Genomic DNA, 22,087 nt, shown 5'->3' with positions numbered 1-22,087 from the left:
TAAGCAAATGCAACAAAATTTAATCAGGCAGGCTGTGATAATAAAATGTATCTAAACTGGCAAAGATTAAAACTTATAACATTTACTGTCTATGTTTTTCTAGTTTTGTGAGTTAGTTTTCCTTTTTTCCCAATTTAACTTTTTAGTTAACTATTATAAGCATTGATCATGCATTGAAATGCATATTTCTGTCATTTCTATGCTGCTAGTAGAAAATTGTGAGTAATACCACCACAGGAGAAAACTCACCTCAATGAATAGGGGATAGAAAAAGAACAGTAACACGGGACGTAATCGTAACAAAACTAGAACAGAAAATGAAAAACAGTGATTTGGTCTATTTTATTAGTAATTTGTGAATATTCATAACAAAAGAAAAGTTTTACAATGACAGTGGGTTTCAGTGTTTTGGGAAATTTCAAAGCCAGTGCGTTTCTATTACAGTATGAATTCATCACTGTGTTTGCTCAATCTGTGGAATCACATCGATGACAATCTTCCCCATGTTTCTGTTAGCTTCCATGTGCTTATGAGCCTCTGCAATGTCATCCAGGCTAAATGTGCTGTCAATCACTGGCCTCAGGGTGGCAGGCTGGTCTGAGAAATATGGCAACACCCTGCCTGTAAAAGCTTTCACCAGGTCAGCTTTGTACTGTGAAAGGAAAATGCAAAGTACATATCAGGTCCAGTTGCAAACATATATATTACAAGAGATGTCTGAAAAGTAACCCAAGCAAGTTGCCTCATTTTGGCAAACCAGACCCAGGAGAGGAAAGCGACACTGACATGAGTCAGCACAGAGATGAAGAAACACAGCTGTTGTGTCACTTCTGTTTTCAGTTCTTACCTGCAGGCTACGAGAGCGGAGGAGACTAGTGAGCAAGTGGCCTCGCTTGGACAGCAGTTTGCCCAGCAGATCTCCCTCTACCGCCCTCCCTCCCATGGTGCCGTACAGCACCCACCTGCCGTCGATGGCCAAAGAGCTCACATTTGACTCCCAGTTGCGCCCACCAATGCAATCAAGGATCACATTTGCTCCCTTGCCTGTGAAATGAGAGATTTTACAATTATAGGTGACTGCAATTTTCCAATACAATCAAGTTCTTGATTCAAAATAGCTCCAAACCAGAGATGCTAATCTTATTTTACATCATGGCCCACCACAGCCCACTTTGACTCCATGTTTAGCGTGAAAGTTTAGGAGTGAACTAATGCTGTGGTCCATACTGAATATAGCCTTTAACCCAGTTTATTTGCATATAATATCCTCTTATGCAGATTTGTTATTTCAGTGACCTTTTCCACCCATTGTGTTCAAATGTATTCAAAATTACTTCAGTGTTTTGTGGTGTAGGTTAGCTAGGCTAAACAAGACCAATGAAGACTACATTTCTGCAGTGAAGAGTGAAAATACAGGAACTATTCTATCCGTCCGCTGTTTTTAATGCAACTTTACTACATTAGTGCAGTATGAATGACCATAGAGGAGGTTTGTATCAGTAGGAAAAGTTGTAAATGTAATGAAAATACACCGAGAACTCCAATCTTTATGCCCTCCTTTGCATTTTCCAGTGGGCGCGATTGGACTCTTTGGCAGGCCGATTCTCCCCCCGGTCTTATGCTTGACCCCTGTTCTAAACAAATACACTGTGACTGATTAAATAAATGTTTTTTTAACTAAAATTACAAAACAACTCATTTTTCTTTTATCCTTGAAAATGAAATCATGTGTTTTGACTTGCTTCTTAAGTATTGATGGAGGATTTTTTGGAGTTGGTTACCAAAGCTCTTTGATGTACATTTATTAGAAAGCTACAGAAGAGCTATGTAGCATTAAGCTCTGATTGCTACAGTGGTTGGAAACATTTAACTCCAATATAATGCCTATGAAACAAAGACAAAACATTTGATAGCAATCTGAAGTATGCAAAAACAATGCTATCATTAGGGATTGTCAGCAGAGACACTGCACCGTCGCCTGCAGCAAAATTAACTGCATGTTGTTTTCCATAATTCACCTCCAGTGAAGTCATGCACTCCCTGTGCAAAGCTCTCCTCTTTGTAGTTGAATCCAACTACAGCGCCCAGTTTCTCAGCCAGCTTCAATTTTTCTGGGCTCCCTGCAGTGACAACCGGCACACCCCGAAACAGACAAACAAGCTGAACAGCCGCTGTTCCGACTCCACTGCCTCCAGCGTGAACCAGCACCACCTCACCCTCTTTCACCTGAGCTGGAGCAGAGAAGACAGATGGCAAGTATAGAATTTGCACCAAATCTGACTTTGGCCTCTTGTTAATTAAAAAAAAGTCAAATAGAAATAAATGTGACTCATTGAATAACTCAGTTGTCTAATCTTTATCCATAAAACATATAAAAATGAAGAAAAACAAAGAGAGACAGAAATGTTTGTTATACCAACAAAATCCAGCAGTTGGAAAGCAGTGAGCCAGGCCTCTGGGATTGCAGCAGCCTGACACATTGTGAGATTAGAGGGAACGGGCATGAGAAGCTCCTCGGGCACAGAAACATATTCTGCATATCCTCCTCCACAGAGCAAAGCCATGACCCGGTCATCTGGTTTCCATTGCTTTTTCACCCCTGGACCCAGGGTGTGGATAGTACCTGCTACCTCCAAGCCTATGATGTCACTCTCACCAGCAGGAGGAGGGTACAGGCCTCGTCTCTGTGGAAAACACAAGATAATTATTCTTAGGCCAGTGTTATGCAAATTTAGATATAATTCAGAATACAGTGAGTCACAGAAGACTGAAAGCAGGCTATGAGATTTACAGGAGATAATAGCACTGTGTTATGCTCTTTTGGCTATAATATACTCTACCTGTAACAGGTCTGCTCTGTTGAGGGCAGCTGCATGAACTTTAATCAGGACTTCTCCTGCTTTGGGATTAGGTCTGGGAACAGACTGCAACAGCAAATTCTCCGGTCCTCCGGGTACATCAACACACACTGCCCGCATCATCTTGGCAACACTAACGTAATGCTTGGACCACACCTTGAACACAAAAGTAGAGTAGGCCTACGTTTTTCTTTCTGACCCGCAAGTGGCGCAACAAGAAAAACTGCAGCACGTAAAACTGAAGCAACTTTATGTAGGCTTTAATTTAGTGCTTAAACACTCACTGTGTGGCACGTATTTCTGAGTAAAAATCTTCCAGGTTGCAGGATGTGATGCATTAGATAACCTCTGCAGGGGCAATTGCTATTTGAGTGGAAAACAAAAGAGGAAATTATGATGTTAAAGCACCAGTTGTTACAGAAAAGATAATACTACTACTAATAATAATAAGCAGCAGCATTTCATAAAATAAGTGTTATTTGTTGATATCTGCATTTCCATAGATTTGTTTAGGTGCTCCATATTCAAAACGGCAACATGCTTCAGCTCGGTTTTCAGCTTCTGTCTGGTGTGAAACCTTAAGAGTAAACTGATGCTGTGGTCTATACTAAATAAAGCCTCCAACCTGGTTTATTTGCATATAATATCTTTTGCGGATTGGTTATCTCAGTGATCTTCTCCACCCAGTGTGTCCAAATGTATTAAAAAATGCCTCAGTGTTCAGTGGTTTAGGTTATCTGGGTTAAACGAGGCTAAGGATTCTGAACGAGGCTGTTGCCGTTACATGTTTTAAATAATATCCAAGCATAAACCTCTGTGAGATCAAAATTAACTGTTCGTATTTGGTAACAGCCAACTCATCTCTTTGCAGTTATTAATGCCAAAGTCAGCACCTGAAGTAGCAGAAACAGTTTGACTCTCCTGTTAACACAGTTTTACATCTCTAAACAATTACATGGGACCAAAACTGTTTAAACCGCAAATACTGAATACAGGCCAGGAACTCAAGGGGAAGAATACATAGCAAAACTATTTAGCAGAACAAAGAGAAAAAACATGGAGAAGAGACAGCGAAAAAGCGGAAAAGAGAAAGCCCTTATTGTAAACGTATGAGTTTTTCTGCTTTTACATTGTAAATGGTAAATGGCCTGTATTTGTATAGCGCTTTACTAGTCCCTAAGGACCCCAAAGCGCTTTACACAACCAGTCATCCACCCATTCACACACACATTCACACACTGGTGATGGCAAGCTACACTGTAGCCACAGCCACCCTGGGGCGCACTGACAGAGGCGAGGCTGCCGGACACTGGCGCCACCGGGCCCTCTGACCACCACCAGTAGGCAACGGGTAAAGTGTCTTGCCCAAGGACACAACGACCAAGACTGTCCGAGCCGGGGCTCGAACTAGCAACCTTGCGATTACAAGGCGAGCTCCCAACTCTTGAGCCACGATCGCCCCTTTCCGTAATGCGCATGCGCATCATTCTCACACGCTTCAGATTGCTGTATTTTGCATTATGTCCGAATCATTATCTGTTTCATTAAATAATGTAAATCGACAAACCTGATTGATTACATTGTTTGACCCTAAAACCAGCGAAGCAGCAGTGAAGGTAAGCAGCTGAAAACGAGCGAACACCTCATCTGCAAATGTAAATGAAGCCAAATCACTGCAGAGAATAAACTTACCAAGCAGCGATGTCAACAGCTGATCAATTTTGGAGTAACTGTGTGACATTTTGGGAAGTTTTGTTGTGCCATCTTCTAGCCTGGTTTTCAGTTTTGGCGCGGGAGGGCCAAACTCCAGAGGGGCTGGCTTTGCTTGTTAAAGGTATACTGCAATTTTACACCATTTTTTGTAAATATGATCAGGACACTTCGTACTATTTCCATTTATATAATAACTTAATATATGCAATTAATATTTTATGGGGAACAAAGACAAATAAAAGTAAACTGAGAAATATAACAAACTAGAGTCATGTTTTTGTAATATTGTATCTTTTTTCAACTTTTTCGTTTTCTGCCTGCTGTAGCACAGCGATTTTCTCGTAAGCATAGTTTGTCTTATGTTCATGCTAATGTGGATCTAAGTGCTACAAATGTTATTTTCAATTATAAATGAGTATACTAAAAAGCAGATTGAAAACACCCACAAGAAGATGACAAATCCCAAGGTCATACAAATCATCAAATCAACCAATCAAAGGGAAAAAAAACCCCTAAAGATTCAGAGTTTACTGTCAAATAAGATGATAAAAAACTTAAAGTAATGATAAAAAAAATGTTTTTGCTTAAAACGACTGAAGGAGTTAATAGATGATCAAAATATTAGGAAAAACCAATCAATAAATATAGAAAGCTAGTGGAGATCATGACCAATATATATTTATTTTATGGCTCAACCCAGAGTACTCCTAGTGCCAGTCCCAAGCCCAGTTAAATAGTGAGGGTTTCACCGGGAAACGTATTCAGCATTAAATCTTTGCCAAATGAAAAACTGGCAGGAGGGTTAGTGGATACATCAGGCCTAAGATAACATTGAGCTGCCAGGCAGGAGGGTCAGAGGAAGACCAGGTAAGATTCACAGATATAGTGAAGGAGGAGGTGAGAAAGACAGTTGGAGAAGGATGACACGTGTGTGACACTTGTGTCAAAGCAAATCTTTCTCAGTCAGAATAGCTAGGATTCATGAGCTCAGTGTTTCTAAAACCACCACATCTCTAATTACTAACATTTATATAAAAGCAACAGTTTAGGATATTCGAATAACAGTCTCTGATTGTATTTATTTGCACAGCATTTAAAGTAAAACAAATGGTAACTCATAATGTAATTGTCTCCCAAAATGTACATTTACAATTCATTTTTTATCATAACCCCAAACAGTGAATTATATGAAGCAGCAGGGAGAAAACTGCACAAAATCGAAGTATTTTTCACAGTCACAATGTAACGTGCAAGAAGCCCTGCTACTGTGCTGAAATTGAATCTCTAAGGAATGTGCTGATGAACAATTACTGCACACTTGCAAATCACCAACAAAGCCTCCATTAGACATGCTTTACAATAGACTATTATATTACAGATGGTGAGACTGCCATGGGACCAAACACACCTGTATGACTGTGCTCAGTGGACTAGTGCACAAAAATCAGGTAATAAAACTGATATTTTTGGTTTTAATAAAAAAAAAAAAAAGCTCAAAAAATGCTTTCCTCCGCCTAGTCCTTGGATATAATGGATATAATGAATCACATCTATAGAAGACCTGAACTTCAAAGAGTGTTAAGAGTGCTAAACCAAAAGGAGGACCGAGATCTGCAACATAAGCTAAACATGTTGGATAAACAGCACCGATACACCCAGAAAATGCTTCAACAGCGAAGGGACAAACTGCTAAATGAAGCAAAACGGTTGGTGATTGTACAAGTCTGTGAACCAAAAGCTACAGTCAGCATCGCTATGAAAGAAATCGCCGAGTATGAACGAAATGCAGACGCAAACTTCTCCAGGGCGATATACACATCTGCTGGACGATTGCGTTCTAGCAAATCCAGCTATGAAGGATCTAAACTCGTGGAACAGGGTCGGTCCATATCAGCACCACCACCATCGACTAAACCCACAAGTTCTGTGAGACACAAAGGGAAAGTCCAGAGCAACTTGTCACTTATGGAGATGAAAAAGATTGCAACTATTGACTCAATATCAGAAAAAGAGCTGGCCAGGCAACAGCAGAAAGCCCAAGAGGAAATGGAAAGGCTGAGACTGCTTCAGAGAGAGATGTTACACAAGAAGGTGATGGAATTTATAGAGAAGCTGAAAGATAAAAAAGACGTGGAGGTTGTTACGAAACCTTCGTAGAGGAATTTGAAAGGTATTTGGGCATTTTTACTTTTTCACAACTCAATACCTTAAAAACAAAACTAGTTCTTATTAGTCGTTTGATGTGCAACAAACTCCATGATTGTGCTGAAACTGAATCTCTAAGGAATGTGCTGCTGAAAAATTACTGCACACTTACCGACAACCGCTTGCACTAGACACGCTTTACAATGGGCTATTGTATTACATGTGCTGAGACAGCCATGGCAACGAGCATACCTGTATGACTGTACTCAAAGCAAAAAAATAAATAAATAAAATAAAATTGATGTTTATCCTTTCTTTATTAGAAAGAGGGACAATACATATCATTGAAGATTTTAACAAATGTAACTATGCCAGATTATAGCCTAATTTCCATCTGTAGACCCTCTGGCAGGTTGATGTTACACACAAGTTAATAGCAACATCAGAGACACTATTTACAGACCATGTATATAGAAACAGGGACAAAAAACAGCGATCACATCACGAATATGACTTTTATTGCCTGAATTTTAGCTTGAACATTTGGAAACTTCACTTTCTTACCATTTAATACCTTAAAAACAAAAATGAAAAATGAGTAAGTACATTACTCTTTTAGCAAAATGCAACAGCAAAACTCATTTAATACATATTAGTGAATAAATTAAACAATGCTTCCCATTTTTTTCATGCTTATTAAAGCTTTGTGCACAGGAGTCTCCATAAGCAAGGTGCAGTTTTTCTTCCACTGTGGAGAATCGGGAAGCTGTTTGTCTGCAACAAACAAAAGGAAATCAACATTAAACAACATTACCAAATTTAAGTTTTATGGATGTCTTTAACAACAACATCACATGTTTGTAAACAGACTTTCTACATCTATTAAATGGACAAAAGTATCGGGTCGCATTACAGCAAAAGTCTGCTCAGCCACTGAAACAGTCCTGTCACTTCATGTACCCTTTGTGGCTGACCTCTTGTGGCTCCTGAACAATTCCACTTTTGCAGCAATACTACTTTCAGCTGATGGTTGAATTTCTAGGATTTCACAAGCTTCCTTTCTGCAATTTAGTGACCTCTTTACAATGACCATTGCTTCCACAAATGTTCGTAAAAGCATGTTGCATCATACGCCTGTGGGAATGGGACTGAGTTTGTGTTTAAAACAAGAATGAAGGTGAAAATCCTACCTTCACTTTCAAGATGGACTCGTGTGGGGAGACATCTGGTGTGGTCCGTGTAGTCCAGTGTGCAGAGCACAGCTGTCTTTTCTCTCGGCACAGTGAATAACAGCACCAGTAGTGAACATAAAACATTACTCTCCATCACCTCAACCGACTTATGTTTCTCCTATAAACAAAAAGCAGAACAGGGTCAATTTGATATTGTTTTAAAACAAATAGCAATGAATACAAAACGGTTTTGTTTTTTAAAGGCCATAAATAGTTTGTGCATAACATTAATGGGTTCTTGGCTTTCAAAATCTATGAATGGAACAAAACTCCACGGTTTCTGTTGCTCACCAACAAAACTACAAGTTTCATAAAAAGAACTGTGCAACTGTTTAGGGTACTTTTGATTGTTTTATTCATAATTTAATCAAAGTGTAAATTAATTCTGTAGCAGAACAAGCCCAAACGTCCAGCCAGAGATATGTTTAAAAAAAAAAATAAAAATCTTCAGCCACCTAAACATGGAGTCCTGAAACAGATGGCTTTGCCCTCCCAGAACGTGGAACATGATGGAGTCAACATTAATAGGGCGATGCCACAGCTACTGAGGGATATGGTGAAATATAATTTAAAAAAGTGAAATCTGGCACCTTAACACGCTTCAGCTGCTGCTTGCGACCAGCAAAGGCGTTGAGATGTTGGCTGAGCGTGTCCAGAAACACCCTCAGGTCTGTCTGCATGTTGTTCTGCTCAGCAAGGTTGTTTAGGGGAATAAAGGGAGGGATGTTGTGGCGACTAATCTTTACAGTTGGCTTCAGATCAATCTCCAGGTTAAAGGTGTCTAAGAAGACGTCCTCATAGGCCGTTGCGATAGATACGCACGCTCCTTTACCTTTGCGAGTCTTTATGATGTCATACCCACCTGACGATATCAGCAAATAAAACAGAGCAGGAAAAAAAAGAGGATTAAAACAGGCCAATAAAGATCTGAAGTATGAGACACACTGGAAAAAGTCAGTGAAAACATCTCCATGTGACACTGAACCAGAGGAAATAATACTGCAGTTAGGCTGATACCAATGAGGTGATGAGCATGTAGAAGGTCTTTCAGCTGAGTGTGTCTGGCCATGAGCTGCAAAAGTTTTGAGTTCTCCGACTCTTCCTCCATGTTCTCCTCTTCTTCATCTGCACACTGTTTGTCCATAGCCAACCTCAGTTTCTGGAGGTCCTGTAACAGGAAAGTTTAACCAGCATGTGAAAGTGATGTAACGTTTCAGACCCAGTTCAAATGTGAGCATCATATGAATATGAAATCAGTTGGTTTATCACTGCTTTCTCACACCTAACTAAACAATCAGGATCTGAATCCCATTCAAAAATACTATTTTATGCCTGTACCTTTTTTATGCTTGAATGATTTATAGATCAGTGTTAAATGGCTTAACAAAAAAATACAATGTTCTTCTGAAAATGGTCAGGTAAGGATGAGTACTCTACTGTAGTATAATAGTAAAACACTAACATAAACTACTATATCTTGATAAAGATTTCAATGTAATCCTACTATAAACTGTATATTTTATGAATATAAATACGGCTTATAATTTTATAAATTTATCACGTGTTTTGCGTAAATATTTGTCCGCTAAGTTAGCTTCTACCACCATGAGTCCCCAAACCTGGTGTGTCTGTATCTGTGCCTTCAGCTGCTCTCTCTGGGTCTTCAGTGCTTCAACTTTAGCCTTCAGCTCCATCACACGACTCTGCTGCTGAAGCTGACTTTTACGACTCCTGGCTTGAACTTCCAGCAGACTCAGGTGACTCAAAACACCTGAGGATAAAGCACACATTTACTAACTTCTAAAGGACACAAACGAATGTTTTACTGTTGTATTGTTGGGCTAATAAACATTAGCTCATAGCATTAGCAGGCTAACGAACTTTGCATCACAACAATGTTCTTTATAAGCTAGCTTGCGGTGTCGCTAAGCTAGTTAAAAGCTCACGCTCCGAGGTACCTTTCGCAGGTGCTCCCTCCATGTTTCCCGAGTCTTTTTCTTTATTTTTCTGTACGTACTTGATCCGATGTAAACATCCACTCCTCTTGCAAGTTTTCGATTTTGGCGGCTGTTGCGTCACCACACCGCCCACTTCTCCAACCCCGGAAGAAAATTAAAAACAGTTTGCGATCACATGGAGCAATGGGGCGACAGATTAGCAAGGTACGTGTGTTCAAGTCCTTTTTTCAACATAGCATAAGTTTAAACACACAAGACACACGTTTATTTGAAAATACAACCCTTGATTTTCATAAAGTCGTGATTTCATTCATGGAAATATCTTCCTCATCAAGTTTTAACTAACGCAGTGCTCTTGAACGTCTCAGTGAAAGGCATGGTGACGGTTACACTCACCCGGATACCCGCAGTGCTGCCCTGTAAAGGTAACCCTGCTCAATGCTGTTTTACCTGTTCATGTCTCCGCTAACTCACTGTTTCCTCTCACACATCATGCTGTCTTGATTAGGGCCATTTCCTTCATACCCAGTCAAGTTATGCAGATAACGTTACAGATGGTCACGGGACAGTTATTTATAACTAAAATATCAAAGCTACAGCAACAGTGTCTCCAAGTCAAGTTAAAGTCACTTTTAAAATCCTGCATCATGCCTTGCCATAGTACAGCGAGGCTTTTGTGACCTTGTTGTATTTTGTGCGCCTCCTTTGTGGGGTGTGAGGCAAAATGATCAATTCATTGATCAGCAGAGATTTTTACAGTATATTAATACCTAATCTGGCTCCCGGCCAGATGAAATGATTTCAACCTTCAGTCTGTTTTAATGTGGAAGGAAATCAAAACAAGATACATGAGGATGCCACCCTGGACTCTTGGGTGACACCTATTTGTAATGCTAAACCCCCCCAAATGTTTTGGAAAACAATCTTCTAGGTAATTTTGCTTGATTTAGTTAAGCAGTCAATTTTAAAATACTGCAACCCTTGTGAATTTATAGTACATTCCACTGAAATATTTTTTATTGGCTGTATATTCTGATAGGAAAACACGTTTTAAAATGACCTTTTAACCCCTCTTCGCCACAGCTGGAAGCACTTGTTTGATGTCATTGACCTTGAAAACTCACAGTGACTTGTTCCTGCTGTAGCTCAGGAGCAAGGAACCTCCCCCTTTCCAAAACAGCTGACATTATTTTTGGATCAGCACAAGCAGGGAAAAGTTGACATAGTGAGAGGTTACGTGACTTCAGTTTGTCTGCTTTACATTGCACAGATTGGTGATATTCTCATGTAGCAGCGGTGCTTTGATGCAAGCATTACAGTTTAGTGACAGCAGACTCAGTGCTGAATCTGTTTGTCTGAGCAGGAGCACAAATGTCTAAGAAAAGCACAAGGAAATCAGCTGTGTGCAGATGTGTTTCTTCTCCCACTTTTGCAAAGTTGTTTTTTTATTTTATTTTATAAGCAGAAAAGGGCTGAATAGAATAATATTAAATAATATAAATAATAACTCTGGATATCTGAGCAGATCACCTCACATGCAAATGATAAATAGACGGGTTCTTAAATAGCGCTTTTCTAATCTAACTGAGCACTCAGTGCTTTATAAAACACTCACCCATTCACACCCTTTCATAGAAACACTTTTTAATGCTTAAGTGCTTTCTGTCTGACATTTATACTCCAATGGATGCATCAGAGAACAACTTGAGTTTAGTATCTTGCCCAGGATTCAAAGCACCAACCTTCAAAGGCCAGCCCACATGCATATTTATTCAGCTTTTTTGTTTCCTTCAAGGTTGTTGGACTGTTATGACTGATGGGTGTGAACAAGGACGTTTCCTATTTTTCTGACCGTGTGTGTGAAGAAGCACACAATCTTCTCAAACTGCAGCCAGGAGACAATCAAGATGGAACAGTCCGACCAGAAGTTCTTCACGGTTATAGACTATGTGATATTTGCCCTCTTACTCGCTGCCTCTATGGGCATCGGGCTGTACTATGCTCTGTCTGGTGGGCGTCAGCGCACGACTCAAGAGTTCTTAATGGCAGACAGAAGCATGGGCTGCCTCCCCGTTTCCCTCTCGCTCATTGCCTCGTTCCAGTCGGCCGTGGCTATCATTGGCGTACCAGCAGAGATCTACACGCACGGCACTCAGTACTGGTTCATCGGCTGCGCCTACATCCTGGGCCTCTTCATTCCAGCTCACATTTTCATTCCAGTGTTTTACAGACTGCGCGTCTCAAGCGCTTACCAGGTTTGCCGAAGCATTTTCATCTTTCACCAGTACTCAGTTAAAGCAAGCTTATCTTTAGATTTCTTATGCTGCTTTGTTTCACAGTATCTTGAGCTGCGCTTCAGCAAAGCAGTACGCATATGTGGAACTTTGACCTTCATCTTTCAAATGGTGAGTGCAGCACTGCAGTGCGATAACACAGGATGTGCTGATGCAAGGTTTTTTCCCAATATTTGATATTCAAATACCACAGCTACAAATATAACATCACTGCTGTCTTTCTCACAGGTGTAAAATATAAATAACCTCCTTTGTGTACCCATTAAGATTTTTTTTTTAATGTAACATAACATTTTATAATAATGGTATTCTGTAGGGATGGTGCCAAAAAATAAGTTTAGGCTTACATTTATTTATTTTTTTATTTACAACTAGTAAAAAGCAAGACAGAATAAGTGTAAATGACAGGGTTAGAGGTGTAACAGTGAAACTGCAGCAGGGGTAGTGAAGGTGGACAAGTTTAATGGAGGTGGAGATGGTAGAGTTGAAGATGTTAAGATTTTCACTGAGAGGCGCCAAAATTGGCAAGATTAGAAATGACTACATCAGAGGGACAGGTTAGATTGAGCAGTTTGGAGACAAAGTTAAGATAAGGCTGAGATGGTTTGGACGTGTGCAGAGAAGCGATAGTGGATATGCTGGACAAATGATGTTGACAGTGGAGCTGCCAGGCAGGAAGAAAGGAGGAAGACCACAGAAAAGATTATGGATGTACTGAAGGAGGACATACAGAGGGTTGGTGTGACAGAGGAGGATGTTAGAGATAGTGTGAGATCTCTAACACCTTTAAAGGGAGCAGGCAGAAGAAGAAGGAGAAGAGGAAGACTGATACCCAGTAGCTATGTCATGTTGTACCAGCTCTAGTTTTAGTTTAAGCAGATATAATAAAGCAGTATAAATATTCTCTTTTTTACTCTCAGCTATAAGAAAAATAAACTTCATGTCACTTTGCACATTTAGTGGACAGCTTTAGTGCATTCAATAATATAAAGGCCTTAAAGTTCAAAGGTTTTTCTATGAAGCTGACATTTTCTTTTTACCCGACTGCAGGTTATCTATATGGGAGTTTGTGTGTATACTCCTGCCTTTGCACTAAATGCAGGTAAGAAGAGGTCATTTATCTTTTTTTTTTTTCTTACTCATTGAATTTAACTAAATAATTCTTGTAGTTCAGTGGGTTGCTCTCTGTCTCTGGTTTTGCAGTCACTGGGTTTGAACTATGGGGAGCAGTGCTGGCCACTGGACTAGTGTGCACGTTGTACACAACACTGGTGAGTTACATCACAGGCTCAGCTCGCACAGCCTTCTACAAGGGCTTTGAATAAATTAAGATTTCATTGAGCTTAACCTGATAGGAATGACTTGCTCTTCTGTCGACACTGACTTTGCTATTCTATAAAAATAACTTGCAAGAGCTGACAAAAAAGTAGTAGTAGGGTCTTTATTTTTGAGTAGCAATTGAATACTTCTCGATTCACATATGTAGCCTTTTAATGCTTTCCGTTCCTTTTTGTCTCAGGGTGGTTTGAAGGCCGTCATCTGGACAGACGTCTTTCAGACTGTTGTGATGTTTGCAGGGCAGCTGGCTGTCATTGTGGTGGGAGTGCAGAAGACTGGAGGAGTGGCTGATGTTTGGAGGAAAGTCTGGGAGGGAAATCGCATCTCTGGTCTCGAGTGCGTTTGAAGTTTGCTTAACGGAAACGACTCTTTATAGAGTTTTCATATGAATATGTAAAATATGGAGGCAAGGGGCATGATATTTGATGCTGAAAGCTTTCTGGGGTGTACAACACTTCCCATGTGAGCACACATTAGTTGCATGCAGATAAAGGGGAAAAAATAAAATACACAGCATATATATCCAGATGATAGTCAAATACATCGCATACTCCAATAAAGCTGTCGTTATTTTTCACACCGGCAACCACACGAAACTTCCTTCTTTCTAACAGTCTTTCAAACAGCTGCAGAATTAAAGCACTCTGAAATCTAACGCTTCTTTTTGTTGTAGCTCGTACATTTAAAAACCACAGTGCGGTTTTTCTGGTGAGAAATTAGGTTTGCATTTGGTTATTAAAATTTATCTGCATTCTAAACAATGACTGGCAGATGGAAACCAATATCACCTGGCTCCATGGGAGCTGTAAAAATGTGTCTGTTGGCACCTGAGGCTACTTTGCAAACATTTTTTCAGATTTTCCGCATCTATGTAAATCCAACCGCTACTTTGCTAGACAGTCTTACAAACCTAAAACAATCCTTCACCTATCCTACAAGTTAAATGCAGGTTATAGTACTGCAGGTGGCATTAAAACCACTTATTTAGTAGAGGGAGGAAAAAAATAAATCTAGCTTAAATGTGTTTTTCTTCAATATTTAGTACTTGCAAATCTTTGTTTCTGCAGATTTAAGAAAGGTTTTGTCAGCTATTGCTTTTGTTATTAAATTAATCCAGAACTGTATTCTTCAACTAGTATATTTGGAATCATTACCTGCTGTTGGAAGTTTACTCTATACTGGAAGCTTGTTGAAAAGCACTCTGGTCCATGCATTTGATTTCATAAGATATAGTCTTTAAACTGCATCTCTCTCTCTCTCTCTCTTGCCTGTGATACAGTCTAAACCCAGATCCGACAGAGAGACACACCTTCTGGACTCTTGGGGTCGGTGGGGTCTTCCTCATGCTGTCCCTGTATGGTGTGAACCAGGCTCAGGTCCAAAGATACCTCAGCTCACGCACAGAGAAAGAGGCTGTCAGGTAAGCAGTGGCTTTGATATTAAAGCAAAGATTCTTGTGAATTCATACTGATAATATGTTCTACAGTTATTCATGACACAACAGAAATGGAAGGAGACAGTAGATGAGCCTCTAAATATTTTATTTCAAGCTAGCTTGTATGTATTCATGTGCTTTATTAAATCCTGTGGCTGTTAGATTAGCTATATGTGTTAGCCACTCTGCCCTGCAAGTTTAAAGGAGGGTGCTCCAAAAAAAATAAAGAAATGAAAAAACATCTGCAAAAAGGATGAGTGAAATAAAAAGAAAATGACAAGAAGCTGACTTCAAAGTTAGCACCTTATTATGTTCCCAACCTCCTGCAGGTCTTGCTACATGGTTTTTCCCTCCCTGCAGCTGGCTCTGGCTCTGAGTTGTGTGATGGGGCTGGTCATGTTTGCACGTTACTGTGGAGAGGACCACTCTGACAAGCTGGCCAGTTCTTCACGGGATGCAGTGAGTTGCACTGTGCTGTGTAATGTTTTTAGTGTTCCCATCCATCCATCCATCCATCCATCCATCCATCCATCCAAGATGAATATTGCATAACTCCCATACTCTTTTCTGGAGTGAACAAAATCTGAAGTGAAATATGAAGGATGATCAAAAATATTCATGCTGAATTAAATAAAGTACCCCTGAGGGCACAAAAAAACAGCATTGGTATTTGCATATTTTATAGTGATACCTTTCATTACATTCAACTCATGTCTCTCTAGTGTGTTTTGGACGTCAGAGATGATACAATATGTGTTTTGTTCCTGGCAAATTATAAATTTATGCAAATCAAACTGAAGGTACCAGGAAGATATGTTTATAGTTTGTTTTCCACAGATGGTGATATATTTTGTGATGGATATGCTGCACGGTCTGCCGGGGCTGCCTGGACTCTTCATTGCTTGTTTATTCAGTGCAGCCCTCAGGTACGGGACTTTCCACAGTTTCTGCAGAGACAGAATAATTTTTTCTACCAATCCTCTTTCCACAGTATTTCATCACTCAGCATTAGGCTTGTCATGATACCTGCATTATCTGCTTATCGTCATGTATGGACACAATTTCAATAATTGCCCATGACCCCAACATTGCATGATGTTTACATGCATCTTTGTAAAAATAGGAAACATTTTAACTCACATTTCCAAAAGAAAAGCAGGTTTTTCACTCTCATTAAAAGTGAAGAGACAAAAAAATGATTCTTTTTTTTTTTTGCTGTAATTTGTGGCTGTGCTGATCTTTGTGATGCAGTTTCACTGTCAGTGGGGCACAGGTACTGCTCCTACACACACACAGAGTGAATCTGGGGGGTGTACCAGGATTAATGGATTAGTGTGCTATGCTGAGTCTAAAGTCATACATTCCAGTGTGAATAACCTGCTGCATTTGTAGGCTATTTGTCATTAAGAATACCATAAAGGTGGCTCTCTTTTCAGGTTAGATCACCATAGCAACTTCTGTTGAACAGCTAACCTGGTCTGGAACAGGTTATGTTCACAATTGGAAGTGACTCATTTTCAGTATTTCTATTATTTACAGAATCTTTAAGTGCTGTTCTCTGCTGAAGGAACCTGTTTTACCTGTAGAGATGTAGCTTAGTAACACCACCAGTTTAAGCCCAGCTATAAAGTTACAGCAGCACAAACCATTGCTATAATTGTACAGCTGCTAGTCTCATTGCCACTAGAATTTACATTTAAGTTGGTGATACAGAAAATATGTAAATGTTTGTGTTACATTTGTAGATCATTTTATCTACAAATGTGACTTTTAGTGACTTTTACTTTGATCTTGTGACAAACTCTCCTGGTGTCCATTATACTGACTCAGAACTGAACACACTGCATAACTTTGATCTTTTAAATGCATCAACATGAAAGTTTCAGAGCTCTAATGTGCAGATGTCACATATTTGTGTGTACAAAATAATAATAATAATAACCACTGTTGTGTTACGTGTTATCTCTGATAGGAATTGTAGGTTTTGTCAAGCGAGTAAACATAAAGAGAACCTGACTGTTTATGTTGAGCTTGCTTTATAGCTCTGTTGTGGAGTTGAAACACTGTTCCATTCTCTTTATCTCTTGAAGATAATTAATAAAAGCATTTCCTCAAATTTGTTACCAAAGTTCACCTGGACTCAAAGATAAGACTTGGTACAGACCTATAATACAAGGTGGTAATTGTGGTTGTTTATCTTTTACATCAATTCTTATTGCTGTAATGATTTGGTAACTAGAATTCAAGAGGTGAAACATGCTTTAAATATGCATTTTGAAGTTACACGTCCTTTTTTCCTTTTCTTGTTTAGCACCATATCGTCGGCCTTCAACTCTTTAGCTACTGTAACAATGGAAGACCTCATCAAACCGCAATATCCTGCCATGACAGAGGCGAGAGCAACCCTGCTGTCCAAAGTTTTAGGTCTGCTCTCTGAAACTTTAAATGTTGCAATTTGTGAATTAAAGCAGTGAATTGAAAATGATGCTTTGACCCTAAAGTTTATACTTGTGTCTCCTTAATAAGCTATGTCCTATGGACTGCTCTGCCTGGCCATGGCATATCTCACTCACCTCATGGGTGATTCGGTTTTACAGGTAAGCTCGCACCGGTTATAACTTTATAATCAACGACCTTCTATGTTTGGACTGATTGTTTATCATATTTAACGTTAGGTTGCTTTGAAAATCTTCGGCATGGTTGGTGGTCCTATTCTTGGTCTGTTTTGTCTCGGGATGTTCTTCCCGTGGGCCAACTCCATCGTAAGTTGACTTCTAACGTAAATTCACAATAATGCTGTTTATTTATTTATTAACTTATTTTGTTAATTGTTTCCAGGGAGCTCTGGTAGGTCTGTGTGCAGGACTGGTTGTGGCTTTCTGGCTCGGCATTGGAAGCATCGTCACTCGTAGCACAAGACCACTACCACTCGAATGTGGCGCCAATGCGACTACTGCTATTCAGACAGCGTTCAACAATATCACTCTGAGGTACGGATCACTCCGGCTGCACACTGTGACCTCTCCTCATTGATCATCTCCTTAAGCATCTCTTTGTTCTTCAGCCAACCCTCTGGACTCAAGAGATTTTACTCGTTGTCCTACATGTGGTACAGTGGCTTTAACTGCACTACAGTCATTTTAATAGGCCTGATTATCAGCTTTCTTACAGGTAGGTGAGTTCTTATGCATATCTTTATTGTCCATAACTTTTCTTTATAAAATGTTTATTAGAAATTCTAAATTATGTTTCTCAGGCCCAACAAAGGAAGAAGATGTGATGCCAGGAACACTCTATCCCTTGTTAGGAAAACTTTTTTGTTTTCTACCTGAACACCTGAAGAAGAAGCTCTGCTGTGTGACTCCACTGGGACAAACGGTGAGTGAAAAGATCAATTTAATAGCAAAGAACCTTGCAATGTTTATATATAATGTATTTGGAGTAGAATAATAGTAAAGCATTATGTAAAGATGGTGTAACCCCCGGTGACACAGAGATGACGTTTTGAAATGTTTACTAGAATTTGGAAGAGCGGGACTTTTTTCAAGAGCCTCTTTTCAGGATCATGATTTGCAGGTGGCTAAAGTGGGATTTGGCAGGTGGGGAACAATAAGATTGGGCATAGTGGTGCAGCATGGGAAACTAAATTACTTAGAAATAAGTCAGAATAATTTGTTTTGCTCTTTCTGCCCTTTTTAGCCAACTGAATTCTGCATGATATTAGTAACTGTTACACAAGCTTTATAACTAATTTCCAACACCTAGACCTTTCCAATAAGAAAGGTACAATTCAGTGAATCTAATCAGCTTCATCACTTTGAATATACATTCATGTCAGCTACCTAGATGTAAACAGTCCAGCACTGTAAACTTTAACACATTACTCCAAACTAACCAGTTTAGCCTGTCCTGAATTTCCTGATATTTTCATCCAGTCTTTGTATAACACAGAATTAGTGTACTTCAGTTCATTGTGCAAGACATTTTCACAAAAATGTAATTCAGCAACACATCATTTATTTATAAATATGTGACTCAAAAAATTCTAAGGTTAATTACAACATTACATATACACTTTAAAATTCCAAGCATGTAAATTTCACTTTCTAAGCAGTGCTTGCCTTTGAAAATAATCATCCTTCCTTTCTTGTCCTGTGTTTCTTGCATCTTTTTCCATCTCTGATAGTGCCACATATTAACATTTTATTCTGACCCTGTGAAATACAGAAAGTGTCATTTAAGCCCACAAACAAACTGCACAGAAGCAGTTTGTTTGTAGTGTAGTGCGACCACAACTTCACATCTGCATCATGAACCCATTGCAGAGTTGAAAGCGAAAAAGGATGAGTTGAATGTGCTAGCAGGCCATGGATGCAATTATTTTCTTATTATTGAGCACATATCTATATGCTGTCATTAGAAGCAATGCCAGGCTGCAGTACATGAAAATTAACTCATCCAGTCGTAATATGTATGAACCTGCGGATTAGATTTATTTATTAACTGACTGCTAATTGCCAGGATTAACACTGCAAATTGCAGATTGTCCAGTCGTGCAGTCGTTTAAAGCTAATTTTTATTGAGCTGACCTGACAGGCTGATGAAGGCTATTGCAAAATTTAGGTGCTACAACCTGAAAAGCATGGTCTCCTCTGGATTTAAAGTAAGAATTGGAACAGTTAGACTAATCAGATAATCAGAGAGACTCTAATCAAGAATATTTCAGTCTTGTGTAAGGAATCCTCATATCAGTCAGGGCTATGTAAGAAACTCATAGTTCTTTTTAGACTAAAACTGAAAGAGGTGCATTCACCTATTTAGGAGGACTTAAAAGGATTCAGAACTCGGTGACTTCATTCATCTTTATTATAAGTAATTTATCCTGACTGATTCGTCAGAGGTTGTATTCTTGCAGGAGTAAAAATCTGGTCTCATAGACATTTTTTATTATGTTGGAAATGAGAGAGTGTTGGATATGGAGGCAGTGGGAGGGATTATCCGTAAACATCTTCAGGCACCACTGAATACAATGCTGCTTCCCCCTTTTTCCCAAAATTAGACTAAATATTATGTATGCTTGCTTGCATTTCGTTCGTATGTACTCTGCATCATTTAGAGTCAAAATTCGGAAGTTGGCAGCAGTCAGTCATTGTAACAGTTTATGGAAATGTGTAGCACAAAATTTGGTGGGAGGGCACTGGTCTATCTGGTTTTAAAATGTTTTCAATGTGTCAGACTCTGGCATGTCATGTCAGTGTTAGTGTAGCATACCTAATACAAATGTGTATGCTCTTCCTGATATAGCTGTACCAGGTCTTATCTGTTAATGTGGTTGCACCAAAACTTTAAAGTCTGAAATATTTCAAGAGTTTGAAAATGTTTTAAATGCATTCTATGGCTCCTTGTAAAATCCTGTCCATCTCCACTGTTAATCTAGTTTTTTAATCTTTCGGCATCTGTAAAATGAATTCCTATCAGTGCTAGCAGTAGCGGTACGTGAAACATCCCTGGTTTGATCCTTCTTTGGGGCTGTATCAGAAAGGATCTCTGGCAGAAAATACCAAATTGAACGTGTAAAGCTACCTTCTGTGGAGACCCCTTGTGAATAAGGGAGTGGCTGCCAGTAGCACTTAGCATAATGTCAGCATGCTAACTAACATGGTGTCTATAATCAAAATGATCACTGTTAAATATTTGCTGCTTTTTCACAGGTGTGAATATTTGATAAAATCAGTTTCCTTATGTGTGTTTTTATCTTTTTAAATTAAAAAATATATACGTATAGCTTGCAGCACCACAGAGGCCACCTTCACAACACAAAGAAGGTAATGGACTGGCATTCCCACAAGAAGATAGATCATCACTGGAAGAGAGGGAAAGTTTTCTTTCCGAGACTTTCGTAGAGTATGAAACCGCAGTGTGACGTCGACGTCTGTCACAAGAGGCTCTATTCAGCTCCCTCTAAAAATTTACATGTAGAAGTTGTGAATATCGTCCACATTAGATTGATGCCTGCAGCATTCAAAGCTACAAATTTTTCAACATTTAACATCAGTTTTTTTTGTTTGTTTTTCTATTTATGTCAAAAGACTCAGCTGAACCTGTCAGTGTCTGAGTCAGTTATGTCTTACTTACACTACTTGCCAGCTTTATGTGAATGCAGCTGACAAGTTGTACTAGGCCCTGAGGCAGCTCCTCGGTTGAACATCCGTTTTAGCTTCTCTTCCATTAAGCAGGTGTATTCTGATTGAGGGCCTCTCGCAAACAGCAGAGCCAAAGCTGAGTCCCTGAGATGATTATCTTAGGAATATCCACTCTCACCTTGACATAAATGAGCAAAGACTATAGAGGCAACTTTCACACCGAAACTTTGCACATATGCCAACCTCATTATATTTTGGCCATGTTAAATTTGAGCATCCCCTATTGGAACAGTATAAAAAACTGCAGCAAGTAGGGTGAAGAATAAAATGCTCACTTCAAATTGTTAGCTGCTTTCTTGAAGGTTTTTCCTGAGTACATGTTAAAAAGCTGAACATAAGAGGAAAAGAAGTAAAAATATTTTATGGTGATATTTTTTTTGTACTTGATGACTGTTTAGCACTACTGTGGCTGTTTTAAAAATGGTCCTGTGAAAAGATACTGCCTTGTATGTTAAGAATGTATGATTATTACTTGACAGAAAAAGTACAAAATTTTCTAAAGAGAATTAAAGATTTTATAGTTACATTGTTGTCTTTTGTGTTGTTTTCATTAGAGTTTTTGTTGTTTTATGTTTTGACTTTTTTATTTTTTTTAGTCTATAGTTTTGAATAGATTTGTTTCTGTAAGTTTTAAGAAAATGTTTAAAGTTTAGTTTTTTATATTATTGAAATTGTTTAATTTGATTTTTATCCTCTAATATTGGGGTAATTTGACATCTTTAAGAAGTTCAGAGTAAATATTAAAGTAAACACAACACTTTGTAAAAGGAATTGACCCAGAGCTACACAATCATCCCAGTCTCAGTATTTGGAAGCACAAATGATTCCTTGTGTTTGACGTGTTCAAAAAGTCAATGAAACTGGCCGATATGACTGAAACTAGCACCACTTAATGAACAATGTCAACCTAT

The 22,087-nt window shown here is 39.1% G+C and overlaps 3 protein-coding genes across 3 annotated transcripts; 1 reads left to right on the top strand and 2 right to left on the bottom strand.

The window, feature by feature from the left end:
• Positions 1-399: 399 nt before the first annotated feature.
• Positions 400-4,657, bottom strand: tp53i3 (tumor protein p53 inducible protein 3). The gene is made up of 7 exons (XM_063499491.1): positions 4,551-4,657; positions 3,143-3,221; positions 2,841-3,014; positions 2,417-2,684; positions 2,019-2,231; positions 848-1,044; positions 400-652 (listed from the first exon to the last, which is right to left on the bottom strand). Exons 2-7 carry the CDS (start codon positions 3,194-3,196, stop codon positions 455-457), a joined length of 1,104 nt encoding a protein of 367 aa, XP_063355561.1. The 5' UTR covers positions 3,197-3,221; positions 4,551-4,657; the 3' UTR covers positions 400-454.
• Positions 4,658-7,273: 2,616 nt separating this feature from the next.
• cenpo (centromere protein O) lies at positions 7,274-10,016 on the bottom strand. The gene is made up of 6 exons (XM_063499451.1): positions 9,907-10,016; positions 9,568-9,719; positions 8,966-9,116; positions 8,539-8,810; positions 7,907-8,066; positions 7,274-7,490 (listed from the first exon to the last, which is right to left on the bottom strand). The coding sequence occupies exons 1-6, from the start codon at positions 9,926-9,928 to the stop codon at positions 7,381-7,383; spliced, it is 867 nt and encodes a 288-aa protein (XP_063355521.1). The 5' UTR covers positions 9,929-10,016; the 3' UTR covers positions 7,274-7,380.
• A 55-nt stretch (positions 10,017-10,071) lies between these two features.
• Positions 10,072-21,653, top strand: slc5a6b (solute carrier family 5 member 6). The gene is made up of 17 exons (XM_063498072.1): positions 10,072-10,110; positions 10,275-10,331; positions 11,702-12,161; positions 12,246-12,311; positions 13,251-13,302; positions 13,404-13,471; positions 13,720-13,874; positions 14,818-14,958; positions 15,303-15,432; positions 15,811-15,899; positions 17,285-17,397; positions 17,500-17,570; positions 17,649-17,735; positions 17,812-17,963; positions 18,038-18,144; positions 18,230-18,351; positions 20,759-21,653. Exons 3-17 carry the CDS (start codon positions 11,814-11,816, stop codon positions 20,894-20,896), a joined length of 1,839 nt encoding a protein of 612 aa, XP_063354142.1. The 5' UTR covers positions 10,072-10,110; positions 10,275-10,331; positions 11,702-11,813; the 3' UTR covers positions 20,897-21,653.
• The last annotated feature ends 434 nt before the right edge of the window (positions 21,654-22,087 follow it).

This window comes from Pelmatolapia mariae, linkage group LG16_19 (assembly GCF_036321145.2).
Source record: "Pelmatolapia mariae isolate MD_Pm_ZW linkage group LG16_19, Pm_UMD_F_2, whole genome shotgun sequence".
Classification (NCBI taxonomy): Eukaryota; Metazoa; Chordata; class Actinopteri; order Cichliformes; family Cichlidae; genus Pelmatolapia; species Pelmatolapia mariae.
This window is presented reverse-complemented; position numbering and strand designations above follow the sequence as displayed.